Genomic DNA, 21887 nt, shown 5'->3' with positions numbered 1-21887 from the left:
CAGACACCTTGCACCTTACCCACGCACAGACAAACTACAACCTTTGTGTGATGCTGCGCAAAAGGTCAACTATTTTCCCTGAAATTATTAAGCAATATTTCTTTTTCATTTCAGAGAGAAATCTCTCTGTATTTTTCCTTTTTGGCCTTATTCATGACACATGAGCAGAATGAATTTCTATGTAGGGGAAATCATTTGTAAAACCATTCTTAAGTAAAATGCTGCATTAAATTTATTTTTACACAGTTTTACTTGTTTCATGCATGAGGCCCAATGCAGTTTCCACCTCTTCTTGTCTGATTAAAGTCAACATAAGGTCAAAATTGATGCTATGTATCTTCTCAATGCACGTTCCTGATCTAATGGTGAGCGATTCATCTGTGCATTTTATAAAAAAGTTTTCAAATGTTATCTTTCATTAAAATGTAATGACTTGCACTTTACAAAATAACTTCCCTTTTGACATTACTTAGTCAGCGTGGGCTACTAGATAATGTTGACCAATACACAAATAGCTATTTAGAGACAGTTCCATTCAGGTACATAACATCCAATCAATTAACACTGAATAAAATCAAGCCCTGCTCTACTTTTCTTCTTACTGAATATCCTCTTTCACTTGAAAATACACGTCACATTATGGAAGTAAAATGGGTTGCGAATAACAATTAACATTGACTTTAAGAAAAATACAGGAAATTTGTTCGTTGAACCTTTACTTGTAGGATTTATTTTCTCGTTTCAGCTTTTCTGGAGGATAAATATCCTCCCATTTTCACATGTAATCTATTGCTTAGCAGAGAAGCACGTGGGTATAGCATTTCCTACTTTGAAATATGACCATAAAACTCATTTGCAATGCTTTCAGCTTCTTTAATGAGACATAGGCCTATTTCCAAGTGAAACAGAACATTTATTGGAAAATAAACAAGGATGAGACTTGATTTTATCCATCGGATTCGACTAACTCATGAAAAGGGGCCTATGATAATATTAGCTAATATTTTTCACCATTCACGCACACTTCAATTCATTTCAGAGGCAGAGAAAAATCATCATGAAGATTTAAAAAACAAACAATTTTTCTTCAAAATAACATGAGGTGATGAATTATGCACAATAAGACAGAAGTGAACATTGTAAATTTGATTGATGACTTGTTCATCAATCACTATTGTTGAAACGTTGTTAAATACCCCCTTCAAACAAATATGCCAGCAGTTATTAATAATCTACTTTGTCTTCCTGTCCACTGTATAGTCTGGTGAATACAGCTCATTCCCTCGCTCCACCCATTCACGCTTTTAGAGGATGTGACAGCTGCAGCTTCGTCGTCTTAGCATACATGCTGACCGCAGTACCGCAAATACAAACAGCCCAGTGACTCCAAGCCCAAACACTCCCTAACAAACACACAGACCGCGGTCTGTTCTTACGCTGTTTGATCATTAGGGACTGCTAGAAAAGGCTGGGGCATAACCGTGCTCCTGGGAAACAGCTGTGCCTTCCCAGAACTGATTTGAGCAATGAATCACAAAGCCACTCAAAGCTCTTGTCTGAGTGTCAATCAATGCAACTTGTACTCTGTCACTTTCGCTCTCTATATGTCGCTCTCCATTTTCTGATCTGTTATCCAGTATTGTTTTGAACTGCTGCTGGTTATTACTGTAAAGTCAATATGAAATGTTGTTTACAATCCTTTTTACTTCTGTAAATATATTTTAAAATGTAGGGAAAGTTTGGGTTTTATCCATCAGGAATTTTTTGAGAAAACAACTTCACCCTCAAGACCATCTCATTGTATTCCAATGGCTTCAAAACTCCTTGGTATTATTGTTGCAATCGTTTTTTTTATATTACCATTTACCAATGTTAAAGTACTGCAATAAATGTTAGAAATGCATTAACCACAACAGTATAATTAAAACAATGCTCAAACTCTGGCAAAAGTAATACTTAAATGGTTTAGATTGGATATATTATTTATTACATTCATTTAAATATCCTTATCTTTGTTAGGTATAGTCCAATTAATGCCAAATGTAATTGCTTTGCCATTTACAAATTAAAAATTTTATATTAAAGTTTTTAAGGCCAAATTTCACAGACAGGGTTTAGCCTAGGCCAGGATTAGGCCTTTGTTCAATTAGGGTATTTAAGTAGCTTTTATAAACATTCATTAGAAAAAAACATTACCGGTTGTGCATCTTGAGACAAAACAATGGCTCTGACATATTTTAAGATATGTCAGTACAAGTTACTTTCAGTAACTTAAACAGTTCAATCATGCATTTTAGTCTAGGACTAGCTTAAGCCTTGTCTGTGAAACCAGGGGCAAATGTTTGCGTTTAGAAATGTTAAACAAATGTTAAACAAAAATTAAAAATTTGAGATATAAATAACTCAATAAAATGTTATGGAAATTCATCAGACAATTAAAATGCATATATTTTAAAAACAGACTGTGTAAACAGCTACAGATTGTTAATCAGCAGTCTGCTTGACCTAGATGACATCAGCTGAAAAGGAAAATGGTTTCATTTATTACATTTTGAAGAAAGATTACAAAAACAAACACATTTTCATATGAATTGCATGCAGTGAATAAGTGTGCACAACTATTACAAAAACAAATAGAATCCATTTTAATTTCATGTTAACTTCAAGGTCTGGAAGGTTTAACAAAACCTTTAAACCTGTCTTAAAGCACAGCTCTCCAGGAGTCCCATTAGCCAAGTGTCTCAGACTGTTTGAGTAGTGATTCCAGCATCAAGAGTTTTCCAGACTCATAGGGAAAATAGAGCAGCAAGCTGTCTGGAAAATGCAATGCACCCACTCCACTTGAGCTATGACCTTTGCATGCCAGAACAATAGGCATCCATTATAGAGGATTAGAGAGAATAGCTAGGTCACCCAAACTACAGATCCAATCTTTGCATGAATCTGAATGTCTCTCGCTCTCTTTCTCTCTTCCTCAGCAGACGGGTCCTGGTTGAACGCTGAGACTAGCTTAAGCTCGGCTTTTGCCTCCATTCACTCTAAATAGCCAGTTTACAAAGGTCATGAGTCATGACCCTGAGATACTAATCAGACATACATGAAAGCATCAAGCTGCATTTGCTTAACAAATCCACTACAACAACAAACATCAAACATGCATCTGGTGTTTTAGATTAAACTGATTAGATTGCTACGAAATAGTGCAGACTCTTTCTGGGTTTAGCTTAACTTTGATTACAAGTTCAAAGATAAAGTAAGAATGCATTGTGCCTGTTGATAGTGCCATTTTTTGCACATGATGTCTGCGATGATTCAATATTGCCTTCACTAAATCATTTATGCAAATCAGGTAACGGCGCCAAAAGCATCGCTGCACCACTGTGATTCAGATACCTGAATCAGATCTTTAAAATGCTGTAAGTGTGCTTGTCTACACCAGCCATCTGGATATATGCCCAGTTACAACGCTCTTCTCCATCAGTTGATCATCATTTGATGAATAACTGCAGGCATGATCAATAGAAAATAGATACAAACATCTCTTTTAAGTCAAATTGTGTTTCTGTTTTCCACAGGAGGTAATAGAAAGACATTGAATGCATTATTTACACATTTTCATTATTTACCTACAATTGGACGACACTTTTATCCAAAGTGACACACCTTCAAAGCACAGTTTATAGTTTGTATGTTCTCAAGGCAGATAAACAGATAAACAAATAGATATCTTTGAAATTTCACCTAAAAAAGTATACTTAACTAAATTTGTTCTAAATATATACTTCTTTATATTTGATATATGTATAGAGTAGGGTTAAAAAAAATCCCGGAATTCAATAAATTCCACTTTCTTTAATTCCAATAAAATTCCAATTCAACTTCCTGTAGGGTGTGGCCAAAATTTTTTTTCAAATTCCAACTAACAAATCAAAGAAGCATATTCATCAAACTTTGCAACCTAGTTAAACAGGGTTGTGGGTGGTTAGTTTTGGGTGGTTTTTACACTGAAATGGTGCATACAAAGAGAACTGAGAGATGAAGTGATATATAATGAAAGATAGAGCATTAGCAGGGGTGTTTCTAAAAAAGCATGAGGCCTGGGACAATTTTTTTTCATAGGGTCCCACAACAATGCCCGCAGTTAAACCATGAAGAAGACAACTCTGCTACCATGTGATGTCTGCAAACAATGACACAGTTACCTCAGGTAACCTCAGATTATTACCCTTCCTGCCCTCACACGTGCACACACACAGTTAGCACAGTAGTGCACTTAGGCCTCTACATCTCTACAAACAGCCAAGTCACACCTCTCAGTTCAAGTGCATTACTACTGAACTGGATGCCCACCTGGTAAACCAACTGTTAAGGTTAAGTACAGCCAATCACAGAGCTTCCGTCTGAAGTGCTTATACATTTTCAATCAGTTTGATAGTGGTGTAAAGCCTGGACACAGCGCTCAGTGACAGCCATGCAACCTTAATCCCCCAGTTTAAAAACACAGGAGAATGACAGTGTATTTGGAATCCAGCTGTTTCGCTCCTCTTGTCAACACACACTTTCATTTAAACGCAGAAAGCTTTCACTGACCTCTCTTCTGTAATTTTGACAATAATGGCCAGTAGGTGTGCATTAAAAAAAGTAGGGATGCACAATATTGATTTTGTCTATTGATTGCTGCATATTATATATATATATATATATATATATATATATATATATATATATATATATATATATATATATATAGTTATTAGCAAGGAGTTTACTATCAGTGTATCCTCAAGTTCCTTATGTGAAGATACAAATTTTCAAACACGGTGCAACTTCGGAAAAATCACTAAAATGGAAAAGAACAGTACTTTTCCTCCAGTAATATCCAACTGACTGAAAATACTCTGTTCAACTGATAGCTTTCATAATGTTAAAGTGTTAAAGTTATCTGTTTTAGATTTGAGTTTTCATTCTATAAGACCTCTTGTGGATTCAAAAAGAATAAACAGAGCAGTTCCAAGAGGGTCCTCACACCATCGGTGCTCAGGCCCTAATAAAAAAAAAAGAGCACAATATTTCAATTCAGTGAAAAATATGTTGCAGTGAAGATGATTTTGTAATTTTTTATACTATACTTCAGGTGAGATATTCTGAAAAAGATAGACCAATTCTACAACACGTACACTACAACCCCTGACCAAAATCAAAAATTCACCTTTCAAAAAAAAAAAAAGCCACCCCAGATCTATAGGCAAACCTGCTGAATTTACATTTTCCAATCATAAAACAACAGAACAATAGAAAAACAATAGCTCAGCATTTACAAGCTTTATTAATAATGGATGAGTATAAGACAACCAAGCATGAGCACATGTAGCTTAGAGAAACTCAAATGCTTCAGTGGGCAGTATGTGCAGAAATACAAAAACATTTCAGATCTGAAAAGTAAAAGGAACATACTTGTTTGTAATTTACTATATTGACCTTTTTCTAAGTCCCATCTTAAAGGGATAGTTCACCCAAAGAAGAAAATTTGTTGTTAATTTACTCACCCTCAGGCCGTCCAAGATGTTGTTAATTTTCTTTTCAGTAGAAGAAGATTTTTAGCTGAAACCATGGTCTTTGGTGATACATATAATGCAAGTCAATGGCTACAGTCATTCTGAAAACACATATAGGCAAAACAAAAGTAATACCCATGGCTCCTGACGATACACTGAGGTCTTATGAAGCGAAATGATCGGTCTCTGCAAAAAAACAAACATTATTTACAATATTATTACCTGTAATCCACAGCCTCAGCAAATGGTGCCTATATATGTTTTGTTTTTGGGTTTTTTTTGTTTGTTTTTTTGACTCCCAAAGTAACGGTAGCCGTTGACATTATATGAATCACCAAAGACCATGGTTTCAGCTAAAAATCTTCTTTATTGCTTTACTGAAGAAAAAACCACCTTGAATGGCCTGAGGGTGAGTAAATTAACAGCAAATTTTCATTTTTGGGTGAACTATCTCTTTAAAAACATCACTGGTCACATTATCAGATAAGCTTTTGCTATTTTCTAATGCAAGTCTGTGGTAGTCATGTGTTTGGATAGTTTTAAACCAAATTTTTACAGAAATTACCCTAAAACATGGAAAAGCAGGGCACTTACAATAGTGCCATATGGTACTCAATTGGGGATACATGATCACGTTTGTTTATGTTTTTCACATCACAACACTACTGCATAATTAAATTATTTAACAAAAGCTGTTAAAATGTTTTGTAGTGTTCAAGAATAATATCCCTTACTTTTTTACCATGAGTACATTTTACTGGAAGAATAATTCCTATGGCACATTCTGGCTGGTCTGCAAACAAGTAACTAAAGGAGGCCAAAAGGTCAATTGGCCAAACAGGATGCACACCAATATATGGTCTTGTCAGAATCACTAACGATGGAAAAAGCCACCAAATTAAAGAGAAACAGGTGTTTTGACTTACACCAAATCAGAGCAGTTAATTAAGAAATGATGACAGAGGTGGGGAAAACTGTGATGGTGCCTTCAGTTGGATGCTGGCTGAACAAAACAGAGCAATACTCGTTGTCTATCTCTCTGTGGGTTTAATTACATTAGTCCGGTAATTGAATTTAGCAGAGGCTTCGGCTCATTCTCTGACAGCACGGTCCTAATCCTGGGAAAATGAACTGGGTCTTCCCTCACCCTCTGAATCTCTGAATCTTTTGGTCTCAATATGCCATGGGAGAAGATCAGATCTGAATATCCCAAATCAAATTAAATCTACTTCCAAGCAGTATGAATAATTTATCAGCCCAAAAAGGGCCAGTTACAGATCATTTCAATTATTTAAGAGTCAGAACTAAATTTCAGGCTAGTTAACTCTCATTCAGCCTAGTTTGGTTCCTCCGGTAGGGGTGAACAGGTTAAACGTGTGTGTTTTCACTTCATGTCCTCACAAAGGAGATCCAATTTGTCTGATAGACAACAGGCACATCTCAAACAAGCCTTCAGTCAGAGCCTGAGACCATTAATTGTTCTTGATAACCTCTTCCAATTAATTCAGCTACCCGCACTATTGTATACATTCACCGCACAATCAAGATAGTAGGCTTGCTAATGATTCTGATGTTTCAGTCAAATACATGCTATTTTCAATGTCTATAAAACACAACATATGCTTCAAAAAGTTATTCATATATGTAAATATGCACTACTTTAACAACAAGACAAGGCAATTTAGATGTTGTGGAAAAAGCTAATAAAGAGCTAATAAAGTTCTCTAGCTCAACTCAAACTCTGGCCTCAAAATTATCTCCAGTTTTCCAGTAGTAAATAAGACTCATGTCCAACTTCCGACTAGGAAACTTGTATTTACGATAATTCCATTAGCATGTGGAAGCAGCATAACATCCATTTTGTTCTCACTTCGCCTTCACTGAAAACAGAAAAATATGAGTTTCAACTATCTCCAGTTTGTGAAAAAGGTTGTGCCTTTTGCAAATGCTCTATTCATCAACATTAAAATGAGGCCATTAGTCACAAAACATTCCGATCATTTTTTCTCATTTTAAAAGCTCTGCAAATTGATACAATTTTGGATAATTTGTTTGAAAAAGGCAGTTTAACCTGGTTATGCTATTACATCACCACAGACAACTTCATGGTAGTTGAACAGAACGTCCTGATTTCATTTTACCAAGAAATGAGAGAATGTTTACAAACAGCTGTTCTGGCCAAATGCCGGTGACATTATTCAGCAATTTGGTTATAAAATTTATATTTCATTTATCTTTTTGCTTTGCAAGCTCTACTACACCGTCAATGTGAATTACGGTAAATTATCTGAAGACCAAAATGCACCAATAGGAAAAGTTCTACACATTTTTATTTCTATTTCATTTCAACATTCCAAATAAACCATACAGAACCTATCAATATTTCACCTTATGTGTGGCTTGATATTTGGCAGAAACCAGTGCTGTGCAGTTGAATTCTGAAAGAGGTGAACTCTTCAGTTCTCTCTCAGGAGCAAGGCGAGAATAAGTTCTGAAACATGCAGAAACTCTTTGACTTGGGTTCTGAGAGTGCATGAACTCTTGAAGTCAGTGTTTCCCCCCAGCAACAAAGAGCGAGAGGATGCCAAAACCTGCCTGACCCTTTTCTGACCTTGCACCACTCAAAAAAAACGAAAAGGTAGGATGAATGTAGTAAAGTGCTTTCTCTCCCCTATTCTCTATACACTTCTCTCACCCAGGCTTTCTTTCTCTCTCCCTTACTCTCCTCACGGTTACATTCAATTACATAACAAGCTAGCCTGCTAATCTCCATAATCCGAGTCATGCCACAACAGGGCCCCGTACAGAGCTCAAGAACAAAGCCTGCACTAAAAATCTTTCTCTGTGTGGGTCAAGGACTGGTGAATAATGCTTCCTAGAAGCTGTACAAAATGTAATTTCCACACTCAGACCGGGTTTATAAAATATTTTAAAAATATTTTATTACTTTAAAATATCTCCTTAAAATTGTCAAGACCTCATAAAATGGCTTTTAGTCCATGTGTGTTAGCTTTGATCAGATATTCTCGAATCAAATATATTATATATTATATTAGATATATTATAATAACAATGTCTTTCCCCCAATACTATTTGCAACCACTTTTGAAAAACATGGTCATGGCTGTGACATAACTAATTAAAGGTCCCGTTCTTCGTGATCCCATGTTTCAAACTTTAGTTAGTGTGTAATGTTGTTGTTAGAGTATAAATAAAATCTGTAAAATTTTAAAGCTCAAAGTTCAATGCCAAGCAAGATATTTTATTTAACAGAAGTCGCCTACATCGAACGGCCAGTTTAGACTACATCCCTCTACTTCCTTCTTTAATGACGTCACTAAAACGTTTTTTTGACTAACCTCCGCCCACAGGAATACACAAGAGTTGCGTTTGTAGAGTGTGTTTGTCGCCATGTCGTCGAAACGCTGTTATTTTCATCCCGCAGTCCAATCACCGGGTCTGATTCCGGCTCAAATTGATAGGGTAAAATTAAAGACATGTTTACAATAACACTGAGCGCGTGCATCTCCACGTTATGGTAAGAGGCGTGACCTTTCCGGGCAAGGAGCGCTAAGCTGCTGTCGAATCACAACACAGGAACCGCTGGCACAATCAGAACTCGTTACGTATTTCTGAAGGAGGGACTTCTCAGAACAAGGAAGTCATCAGCCCGTTTTTATGACAGTGGAAACAGCGGTATACAGATAAGTAAATTATGTGAAAAATACTGTGTTTTTTTACACGCAAAACATGAACACATGTTATATTGCACACTATAAACACAATCAAAGCTTAAAAAAAAACACGAAAAACGGGACCTTTAAAGAATATATTTAATTAAATTATCATTAATATTATATTTAATTAAATAATATTTAATATATTTAATAAAATAATATTTATTGACATTTATTTAAATATATAACACAAGTATAATTATTTAATTATATTTAATAATTCTATTAATCTATTTAAAAAAAAGAGGTAAACCTGTCAATGTCTTGCCCAAACGTCCAGTTTCATTAGAAAATACTTCAACATACAACAAAGAGTTGAGTTCATCAAGCTAAAAAACACTGAACTTGCATTTTTTTTTTCAAAAAATGTTTAATAAATCATTTACTTTGCAAAAGCTTTTTATTCATTGACTGCTCAAATACAGTATGCTTCAGAAACTGATGATAATTCCAAAGCAAACAACTGTTGTGTCAACCAATAAAAATAATAAACCTGCCATTGTATACTATGAATATTGCTGCCTCTGTGACAGTTTGTTGCTTTTTGTAAGTCACTATGGATAAAAGCATCTGCAAAATACATAGATGTAATGTAAATGATATGGCGCTCAGCTCTTCAAGAAATTTAGCTATGGCAGTCTACAAAAAGAACTGCACATAACCATTTTTTAAAAGCAAATGATTGATAAACCAACTAATTAAGCATTATCACTGAACTGGCACGTTGATCAGGGCACGAGCTGCCATGTAGCAAGCCAGAGTCATATTAGGTCATAGCCAAGTGTTGACGTGTCTTCTTGCTTTCCCAGCACTGCTCTGTTTGGCTCCGATCCTAATTCATAGAGATATCTGTCTAGGCCTGTAGTGTGCAAACACACACACCCACACACACACACACATATATATATATCTGAGGCCTATAGCTTGTCTCCACTTTTAGCTTTGACACCTTTGATTCTTTTTTATCTGTTATACGTGTGAGTCAGGAATAAAACGCACATGCACAGAGACACCTCACACCTGAGAAAGAGGACAAAGAGCATGTCAGGATGGACTTCAACATCTGAGATGAATGGACGTACTATGTTCTCTCACAGAGGCGGTGAGATTAACTAAAAATGATCAAAACGATAACAAAGTGGGAACTTCAGGGCATTTGAAAGGATATCATCAGATTTGACTGGATGAAAAAATCATCCTAGGTGGGGCCTAATGAATATTGACATATTATCATTACAATTTTTCTGGACATACACTACTGAAAATGTCTCTTTGGCTATGCCATCAAGCCTTAATTGCTGTTCAGAACTTCTGCTCTTCCTCCTGCACACCATTAATACAAAAGCTTTCTTTCTCCTTTGTCCTTCCTCGAAATGATCCCATGCAGCTACATTCTTTTCTCCAACGCAGCTCTCAGATTGTGATGAAGTGTTGCTCTGGTGCGTTTTAAAGCAGCTCCTGCCCTTTATCAAAATAACAAATTGATGTCACTGCATCCCAAAGTGCAAGAGCGGGAAATAATTTACCTATGATTTGACTTTAATATTTCTTTGTTGGAGAAGCACAAAGATTTTAACTCATATCTGGGCTGCGTGCCTAGAACATGATTTTGGGTCCATAGAGAGTGATAGAGAGAGAGTTTCCAATGTTGCCAATGCCACAAAGTCCAGTGGGCTTTTCATACAACTTTCCCCATCTATCCGTCTCTCTTTGTCTTGTTTCTGGACACCAGGAGACTTTCCCAGTGATGACAGCTATTTATGAAGTTATACAGTGTAATTCACCGCATACACGTCCAAAAAAGCTCTTGCCGATACTTTACTTTCACACAAGAATCATAAACAGATTCTCGTGTTTTGTCACTCAGACACAATGAGAAACGTTATCTCACGAAATCAGAACTGAAGAGTTCTCAGCGCTGAGATAAGGCAAAGGTGGTTTAACACGAGAGTGTAATTGAGAACGCAAGAATGCCACAAGTTTTATTCTATTTCAAGTTTCTGCAAAACAAAATTAAATGCATCACCACAGGTCATTATTCAATCGCATGTCAGCGAAACAATGAACAATGCGTCAGAACCCCAGCGGCATACCTTACGGATTCTGTTTGCATGGCTTTCTTAATATATCAGGATCTGGATCATCCTTTTTCCCGAGGAAGGTGTCTTAACCTGCAGCTCAGAGTGAGTGGGCGGACGCATGAATCACAGCTGTCAATAAGAAAGGCAGAGCATACGTGCACGTGCAGCGATAAACATTCTCATTATTGTCTTGGCTGAGAACTTGAAAGCCCATCAGGGAGGATATATCAACTCCCTGTAAAATAACACAACAGATTCTGTCATCTACCGCCCCCTCAACCCACACACATGTATTAATTAACTACTGAGCTATATGCTCAATCTGTAAAGAAAGCACTCCTCTATCAGAATGAAATCTTTCTGATTTTAGAGATCTCCATGCTAGGAAAGGAACGAGATCTAAAAGCCCAGCTCTACTCAAGGCCACGGGGATCCTGGTCTTTGCATTCAATGTACAAAAAAACAAGTTGCTTATCTTGCAGTATTGGAGAGTCTCCATTACAGCACAAGATCTGTGGCATCTTCCTCCAGCTGCGGTTCAGCCACACACACTTATACGCAATGGAAGAGGGTGAAAGCTTGCTCAACAAACCTTTCAAACCATTTGCAACACAGAAGATCCTCTTGATGGATTATGGTATATGAGGAATGTGTCCAGTGACATGCGTCTTTGTGCTTCCATTCAACATGCATCTAAAGTTCTTGAACATGAGGCATTATACTCAGTCACATTTACTCCCATTTATCAAGGCTTGTAATACAATGTGGGAAAACAAAAGAAAAACATTTATTTAAGGGCACTTAAGTTAATGATGCTCGATAACTATGTTCTCGACCATTAAAAGGATTTGTCTGGATACATGTCTGCAAATATTTCTGCACCAGAAAATGCAGGGAAAAAAACATGCATTTGTCCTACAATAAACGCAGTGTCATATCACCCATAGGCCAGCTAAAACAAAGGCACAGAGCTCTTGCATAAGTGACAGCAAGTCTATCCATTCACAATTTATTTTCTTGCATCGTCACAAACAAGGGAATCGTATCATATAGCGTTCCAACAGCGGCTCTGGAGAGCAGAGGAGAAGTGTAATTTACACACAGCGAGCTGCCTGCAGCACTGGTGCAAGCAGGCAAGAAAGAGACGGCCAAAAAAATCCTTCCGCATCTGTTCAGACTCAAATACAGAGTATGTTAAAGAACAATTTTTAATTAAAAAAAAGTGCAATAATTGCAAAGAATGCTAATCTAATTATGGGTAAAACAACATTGCCATATTTTGTATTGCCAATTAAAAAAAATTCAATTATAATGTTTTTTAAATTAAATATTAACATACATTACATTTTGCATAAGTGACAGCAAATCTATCCTTTCAAAATGTATTTTCTTGCATCGTCACAAACAAGGGAATCGTATCATGCAGCGTTGCAATTATATTCATATATCATTTTATATTTTATATAGCATTTGTCTGCAAATATTTCTGTTATGTACATTTATGTCAAATGTCAAAACATTTTTATACACCATATAAAAATGATACATGAATATAATTTTAAATATATATTTTTGATTTATAGGATATATACAGTCAAACCAAAAAATATTCAGACATTTTTTATATTTTTGATATATTTTTTTACTAGTTCATTTATGTAAGCGAGGATAGCAAAATAAAATAAACTGTAACTTATTATACCCAAAAATTCTTCATACAGTGGACTACCAATAAAATTGATAAAAAATTTGGAACCAAAAATTATTCACTTTGACCTGACTATGTTTTGCTTAAGTGTTATCTGACATAATTAAGATTTTTTTTTCTGACACAGTTTAACACTGTGATCTTGTCATATTTTATTGCCATTTTTTTTTAACTATAGTGAATAAACCGTATTAATTAATGAAATGTTCAAGGTGTCTGAATAAATTTGTTTGACTGTATATATTTTTTAAATGTATAATATAAATGAAAGAATACATGTATATAATATTATTATTTCATATATAATATAATTGAAAATATTTGTTTCAGAGCAAACTACTCTGCACAGAACAGATGACTTTACACTTCAATACAAATAGAACGTACAACGCAAAGTATTCCTGAATACTGGGATATTCACACATAACCAAAGAATGTAATCAAGTGTCAGGCTTGTGGCAAAAATCAAATCCGGTGAACAAATGTGTGACTGGAAAAGCACAGGCACAGTAGTGGAGAAGCAGAGGTAGATTTAGAGATCTTTTAAATAAACAGCCCGCTGCACCCTGCCACGCCAGCACTGCTCTTCTTGATCGCCTTCCAGTTGGAAACGTTTCTTAAAGCCTTCCCAGCAGAGCGACTCTGCCAAGAGCGGAGGTTCTTCTCAAAATGACCTACTACTGTGACTCCAAACCCTAGGGCAGAAGACAAAACTCTCTCCCTGCTGAAGACAAAGCAGTGGACCTGCCAGCATCTGAGCCCGTAACATACATAAAATATAAAATATAGATTTAAACATCTGCAGAGGTCAAAAAAATTGTTTTCTTGTCAGGTAACAACAGCATTCTGACTGACTCGAACCATGAATTATAAGATCTCCTCCAACACAGAGGTACTCGCGAAGCGGAATAAAGCGTATTTTGTCTTAGCACGGTTGATTAAGCTATTCCAGAAGTCTGAGCTGTTTTTTGCAAGGCTCATTTAAAAAACGAGACTCCAGAGGGTGATTCAGGCACTCGTTGGACCACATCTCATCTAGAAAACAACAAAAATAAACTTCTCTTCTGCTGTAATACACTGGCATGGATGAGGGAGCGAGGCTGCGGGCTCAGGTGGAATCCAAACACATCTTCATAAAGTAAATATTTAGGGTTGCTCACCATTCTCCCCGCAGAGGAACCTGGGTGTGATATGAAACGCAGCCAACCTTCCACAGACATCTCCAGCTCTGGCCACATGAAGTCCTCTACTCATGCCAAGAGCTCAGGCCTTTATAACTGAGGCTACTCTTTGTGCCCGACTCCCCTCCTATCCTCTCCCCTCCCCTAAAAATCTCCTCAATGTCCTCTAATGAATATCAGCCACTAGGATCAACACATGAAAGCTAATGCTCCACTTAAGATTCTGACCCTTTTTTCCAAAACACTCCCTGACACGAATAAGCAGCCGAATGTTTAAAAAAGTTGAGATAAATGCAGGCCGGGTGGCAAGCGAGGAAGAGCGGGTGATCAAAACAGCTTAATTAATCTGTTAACGGGCACATTGGGAGCTGCCGCGCTGGGACGCGACCATGACTGTGCCACTCAGGGCTGTCAGACGAAAGTGGGGCATGCATTTCTGAGCCGAGCGAAAGAGCAAACACTCTCCTGACGAAAAAAACCCTCAGGCAGGCAGGCGCGCACACACGCGGACTGAGAGAGGACCAGTGGATTACACCGCGGGGGTGTTCTGGGGCATTTGAGAGCCCAAAAGCGACACTTCAAACACAAAGTGCCCGACCATGGAGAGGGGTGGAGAACATTTCAGTGCTCATTACATCAGATCCTAGTTAGACTGGCTTCCCTTGCACAAATAACTAGTAATGATGAGCAAAACGTGTGATATGAGTTGTGAAAATAAATAATAATAATAGTAACAAATAAGTAACAGAGAACAAAACGTTTCTACGACCAAGTCATTTTAAGCCCAAATGGAAGAAAAAGGTTCTCTGCTCTGGAATATTATGCACCGAAATATAAAAACTAAAATGCAAAGCAGAGCAAGTCTCATTATCAGAACGATTTCAGATGTTATAGTATTTTGTCGGTCAGCGCAGACCAGTGAGAGTGTCTCAGAAAGGCTTGACGCTTGGATCGGCCCTCCTCTCCTTTCCCGGGGGGGACTAATTGCGGCTCTAACGGAATGAATCGATGAGGAATGGGGGCAGGACAGCATGTTGCCAGCTCAGGGGAATAGAGCCTCTCAGATCTCCCGCTGATACTACTCTACACTGTTGGCAAATATGCTCCAAACTGGGTCTGTCCAAACTAAATACATTTGATCAGTGAGTATCTGGATTAATAATAATAATAATAAAAATGGGCTCACACTCTTCAGTTTTGGTCCTTTCCACTTAAATAATTAGCATTTACTTCACGCATTAGCATTACTTAGGTCACAATGACCTAAAATAAGAATATAAAATAATGCAAAAGAATGTAAAAACTTACTAATAATTATGTAAGTGTATGTGTGTGTATGTGTATATATATATGATCTCGAATCGGAAAAGTAAAACCAAACTAAAAGTACACGTCAAACGTCTATGTCAAAAAAACTGTATTTCTTCACCAGCTCTAAAGTTTGAGGTGATTGGTGCTCACTGCAGACAGAGTTGTTATAATGACAGAATACGGAACAGGTTCGGAGCTTAAATATTATTTAGTGAAGTGTCTGTGTGCAGCGAAGCTCTGAGCGAAAGGCCCCTCCGGCTGCCAGCGGGACTGCGGTGGAGTCTGGCACACGCCTCTGTCCCTCTCGCTCTCCCTCTCTCTCAGCCCAACACACTCACTCAGACTACGGCCAGAACCTCTGTGCATGCTGCGCGCTCTCCCTCGAACGCTGCAGGCTGCTACATTACATTATCCTATCAGCAACAACAAAGAGGTAGTGGACATGTCGAGCGGTTATAGAGAAAACCAAGGCCTCCACATTGTTGGCTCACAATACAACTTTCACAAACCAGATCTGTAATGCAGCAAAGATTATTCCACTCCTAAATATTTATTGCAACCTGCAGATCGAATGTGTTTTGTAAGCGTTCAGGTAGAGCAAACTATTTTTTAACAAGTTTTACAGCTGTGCATGATAGTTTATAATTCACTAAAACTATATTTGGTAAAGTTACACAACTGCTAAAGTGGACTATGGTTACCTCATGATTCGACAGAATGTAAGGTTTACTAGTTCAAAATACTCAAACAAGCGTCTGTCATATAGAATCAAAAAACACAGTGAGCACTGAAACATAACCCCATCTAATTTATTTCATAATAAATTCAAGCACTGGAGGGTGAGGCGTGTAATTGTACTGTTACCTGTTTGAACACATTCACTAAGAGCTGAAAAGTACAATGCATATTTGTTATACTTAAAAGCCCAAATTCCAATTAAGGTTTCCCAAGCAGTTATTAAAATAAAGTTTGATATGAACTACGCACTGAATTATACCACAAGATAAACTGTCAAGAAAAAGTTTGACCATAAATGCTGCTGCTATTTACATACTTTCAGTGTCAAATCGACAGGTTTAATGGACTGTCATTAAGTCTGTCAGTAAGTATGGGCGTTTTTCGAATCAAGCATATGGAACGACTTTCTTAGCCAGCAGAGAACTTTTTTTTTAAACATTTTTCTCCTCACGAAATCTTTTTCTCATCTACGACGGCTAAACTGCAACTAAGTTTAAGCTGTACTACTTTTACATTTTAACTATTACTATTATGTACGTTTCTAAGTGAAAAGGTGGACAATGGCTAAAAACAATCTGAAATTTAAAACAAACCTAAGCAAAATTATTCACTATTGATGCAACTTTCTCATCAAAGCCAAGGTCAAAAGCAATCATCAGCCATCTAAAGTCCTAGTGACTCGTGTCAATATACAGTAAAGCAATCTGAGACAGTTAAGTGACCTTAAAAACCCTCTGTCTCAATTCAGACTGCTGACAAAAATACTTTTAAAATACTAGCACATTTGCTCAAAGCCTGAGCACTGTGACACTGTTAAACTATTTTCTGATTAATTCAGTTACAAGCAATATAGGATTCAAGTAAATTACAGAAAAGCGGCCGTTGTCTGGCAAGTCAATGTTATTCTTTCCAGAATGCTTCAGTTTGTCTCTCTTTTTAAGTCACTGCCTGTGTAAAATTAAGCAGACTAAAAAAAAAATACTTCAATAAACAACTTTTTGCTATATCCTATTAACTGCAAACTTAAAAAGCGCACAAGACAAGAGCTGAAACCACAGTAATGAAGACATATTTGTATAGATACACCAAATCTCTCTTTGTAAGTCTATATATTTTGTAACCAATGAATCCATCAAAGTTTTAATAGGTTTGACACAGAATATATACATTAATACACTGTCCTCTTATGGCGCTACGCAAGAACTGAAATAATCCTGGTGTAACATACGAGCACATTAAGGCTAATTTTATACATTTTAATCCATTCTAGATAAAAATTCACAATAGTAAACTTTATTATCATATATGAATACATACCCAACTGTTTACCTGTAATAAAAGTTTTATTTTATCTTAACTATGACCATGTAGGCTTACTTTCCCCTCTAGTTCATGATTAATACTAAAGCAGATGACTATATGCACTCAAATGTCTACTCTACTGCATACAAACTCCATCTTAAATACAACGATAAACAACGACTCGTGTTACCTCCTCAAACTGATTTTTGACTTTGTTAGCAGTGTAAACTTCAATAATTGAAAAATATATCAATTAAATGAACTAATATACACATGGGTATACAGTTTTATGTTATATGAATGGATGTTAAATAGGCAAAGAGAAGCAGAGTTCTCAGCCCGCCCTTTATAAACCGAAATCTCGTCGCGCGATCAGGAGCAATTCTTTCAGAAAGACACAAATAAGCACTTTACCTGAGTTAGACAGAGAGGAGAATACATCATGTTGAAAGGGGAGCGCGTGACTTGAAATGTGGCAAAACACCGACAAGTTAGTGGATCATTTTTCACAGTTAATCATGGTAAGCCTCATCATGATTAACACTTCCACCGCCGCCACTTCTGACTTCCACTTAGAGTCCGTTAAATCAAGGGACGCCCGGCAAAAGAGAACGCGCAAACTATGTACACGTTTGAAACCAAACTTTGCAGGCAGGAAAACGCGTGGGGTGCTGCAATCTGTTCCATTTAGGAAATGGTGGGAGAAAGAATCAAAGAAAGAGAAAATGTTTTCATCAGAGGGAGGAATGAAATGACGTTATGAAAATAGCCCATCCCAAAGAAAGTACTTGAAGGAGCACGAAAGGCTAACTGTGGTTTCCACTGTCCATGGGGCATCCGTTAAGTCCGTGAAATTAACAAAAAAAAAGTTATTTGCCTCCGCTTCTGAAGCTCATATGGTGCGAAACAAAGTGGCAAATGACTTTCTCCCCTCTTCGCCAATGCGCACGCACCGCTCTTCCCTCTCGCGCTGATCCAGTTCTGGCGCAGCAACGTTCTGCGCGCTTCACCCGCGCGCGTATTCCAAACAATTTTACTGCAACACGCACTGCTAAAGTAGCGATTAGAGCCAGGCTCGCGCGGACATTGCGTCACAGAGAGCGCACATGCATGCATCCATTCATGACAAAGTGTTCGAGGCGTATCGCTTAAAATAATATCACCCCGCGTATAATACTATAAGCAGTGTCTGATAAGGCAAGTTAACTTTACACATAGAAGAAAGCAGTCTCAGGTTAAAATGACGTGTCAATCGTTCACTTAATTTCCTGAAACGCGTCTAATTATTTAGATCAATGCATAGTAGTGCACACGTTTCTAAATTCAATACAATTAGGCTACGTTCCGTGGTATTGCATATTTTGATAATCAGCAACTTTTATAAAGCCACTTCAAAAAAAAAATAACGCGCCTCACTAACTCTACAAGTAGCTAATTATCAGTCGTAGACACCCACATCAAGGACTCAAACGTGTTCTTTTGTAGTTTTTTAGCTTAAATCTTTGTAGAAATCAGATTTAATTTTGTTAGAGTGATCACGCGGAGATGAAATAAACTAGGTGTCAACTGACTTAAATTAAAGTGTAAAACCAGGAAGGCTATTAAAACGAACAGTGTAAACAACACCTGTTATTTCTCGTGAATATGCACTGAAAAAAAGTGTGCACTGTGGTGTGAAATACGGCCAGGGGAAAGAGCTGACTATCACACTGCTGAAACCCCGACGCCTCAAAATATTATATTTGTGCAAATAATTAGTAAACAGTCATATCCATAAGTATCATTCTTTAACCTTGAACCTATTCTGAAACTGCCACATATTATTCAATCTCGAATATTAGAATATTATTTTAAATAAGAGAAAGAACACATCTGAGTAAGTAGCACAACATGAACATATCAATATAGCCCTATAAAAGTCCGAACTTATTTTACTTAGGCTACTGTAAACAGACAATGTTATTAACCTAAATACTGAAGTAGAAAGAAATACGTATACTTCCTGAAAGTACCAGCCTACATAAACTGAAAATATCCCTGCAGAAAGCAAATAGTATATATTTTAGGATTATCATAATTAGTAGTTATTAATATACGCACAAATTAACAGGTAACAGTAGTGACTAAGAAAGCTATTAAGTCTGTTGTTAAATGTCTTCCCTTAAAGGGAAAGTCTTAACCTTACAAAAAAAAGTACTGTGGTGGTAGCCTACTTTATCAGATGTCATAATATTGTACTTTGATATATAACATAGTAGCCTACTGAAATTCATGTAGCATTACATATTTGCATTACTACTTGCAAGCATATGGTAGGCTACCCTACATGCCCCAAAACATGGAAGTACCATAGTAAAATGTCTACATAGACTAGCACCTTTTTTCTAAGTGTATCAAACTAAAAGTTACTATTCCGTAAACAATACCAACCCGGGTCAAATCAATTTTTGGCACTGTCTCGTGAAGCCTGTTTACTTTGTTTTATTTAAAGGTTAAGTTTGCTACTGCCACGCGAACATGACAAGTAACTGCAGTTTGTAGCACTTTTTGAAACAATGCCGAACTCCCGGTTGTGACTTCGGCACACTAACCGAGACTTCTGCCGGGGAGGGAGCGCCTCTGTCGGCGTAGATGTCAAATTCATGCCGGCGAGCCTGCGGCCATTTTCTGCTGTGCAAACTCGAATGCTGGGCATCAGCCTCTACTGGCTTTAAACTTCAACTTGGCCTTCGGAGTCCCGTGGTTAACACACGCACACACACACACCTTTTTTTCTTCGGCTGTCACAAAACAAATAACTTTCATTAAGGGAGAAAAGCCAAATCGCAGGTTAGCGATCTTAACCATTGCGCGTCTCAATAGCGAAAATAACGCGCCAGCATTTTAAGCCTTTCCCACAAAACCTTACGTTTGGCCGAAAACCAACGAGAAAAGGAGTAACCGGCTGGTAAGAGAGGAAGCAGGGGGAAAACCGAAACACGGCGCCTGTGTGTTGATGATGATCTCATTTGACTTTAAGAGTGCACAACTCGTGATCTCCTTCGTCTTTTGGAGCAACGACACAATAATGATGAAACTGATTTGTTAACGTACCATTTCGAAGCGAAACTGCCAACCTCCCCCCCAAAAAGTTACAGCTTCGAGGCTTTTGTAGTTCTGCAGTTCAACGCTTGGTCATCTCGTCGGGTGCTTTTATAACTCCGTATCCATTTATCTTCGCAAAGAAGTAATCCGTGCTCTTCGGATGGGAGAAATAAACACGGACACTGACCAAATACAAAACGTCCCACGCGAAGTCTTCGAGCCTCGTCCGATCCGAAATCCTCGTTATAAAGGTACAGAAGGACAAAATACAGATTTTACAGTAATGCACGGCTTGCTGCAGTGTGCACTGGCTGAAGGTGCTGGCTGTTGTTTTGGTCGTGTATCTTTAATTTACAGTGCTGAATCGTCGGTCTCATAGCTTTGCAGCATTGCACATGCAGCACGCATAGATGTCCTTGTTGTGTATAGAGAGGAATCAATGCCTCTTCTGTTCTTTTGTTTCTTACAACACGAATGGCAATGGTGTTCTGAGCTCCATACACACATCTTACGGTCCTCGCGGAGAAGGAATTGATGAAATACGGGGGTGGCGTGAGTGTGTGTGTGTGTCAGTGTGTGTGTGCAGCGGAGCAACTCGCTTAGAAGAACCGCACTTGATGGCGTAGTTTATGTGTGTGTATAGGCTACTTTATATATGGGTCAATGACGTGAAGCTCGTTTTTGTCACAAGTTATTCAGAAATACATAAAAAAAAGCAATGCATAAAATGACTGCAATACATCCGTCAATGCAAAAATGACGATCATGTCTTCATTTTCTGTTCAGGTCAGTTCAGGAGTAATTCTAAAATTCTCTGAAGATGCTTGACAGAAAAATGTATTACATTTGTTAAGTAAATAAATAAAAAGAAAAACCTTGAAAAAAAAATAATAAATAAGTTGTTTATTGTTAAGTTATGTCACTCAAGTGTAGCCTATAGGTTCAAGTAGCTATAGGCTACTTTTTTACATGATGGTTAAACAAATTAGAAAATTGTATAGACTTTCAAAAAAATCATGAAATTAGCATGGACACACAGAACTTGGTAGCCTACATGTATTTTAAAGTAGATTTTAAAAATATTTCTTCTTTTTCTATAACTTTAGAACTTATCCTTATTTGTCATTGGCCCATACAGGGATGCAAGGCTAAGAATGTTAAACCAGTGATGACAGAACAAACACAAAGTG

General features: G+C 37.3%; 1 protein-coding gene across 4 annotated transcripts in view; it reads right to left on the bottom strand.

The window, feature by feature from the left end:
* Positions 1 to 21887, bottom strand: part of nfic (nuclear factor I/C) — a 131691-nt gene that overhangs the window by 93159 nt on the left and 16645 nt on the right. The window contains exon 1 of one of the 4 annotated variants that reach the window (XM_048208882.1): positions 20707 to 21307. The exons of 2 other annotated variants lie outside the window; for them this stretch is intronic. In XM_048208882.1, coding sequence (XP_048064839.1) covers positions 20707 to 20709 — 3 coding nt within the window. In that variant the 5' untranslated portion in view covers positions 20710 to 21307. Of the gene's footprint in view, positions 1 to 18027; positions 20633 to 20706; positions 21308 to 21887 lie in introns of those variants that run through there. One more of the 4 variants, XM_048208881.1, reaches the window with a different exon arrangement.

This window comes from Megalobrama amblycephala, linkage group LG12, assembly GCF_018812025.1.
Source record: "Megalobrama amblycephala isolate DHTTF-2021 linkage group LG12, ASM1881202v1, whole genome shotgun sequence".
In the NCBI taxonomy this organism is placed as follows: Eukaryota; Metazoa; Chordata; class Actinopteri; order Cypriniformes; family Xenocyprididae; genus Megalobrama; species Megalobrama amblycephala.
This window is presented reverse-complemented; position numbering and strand designations above follow the sequence as displayed.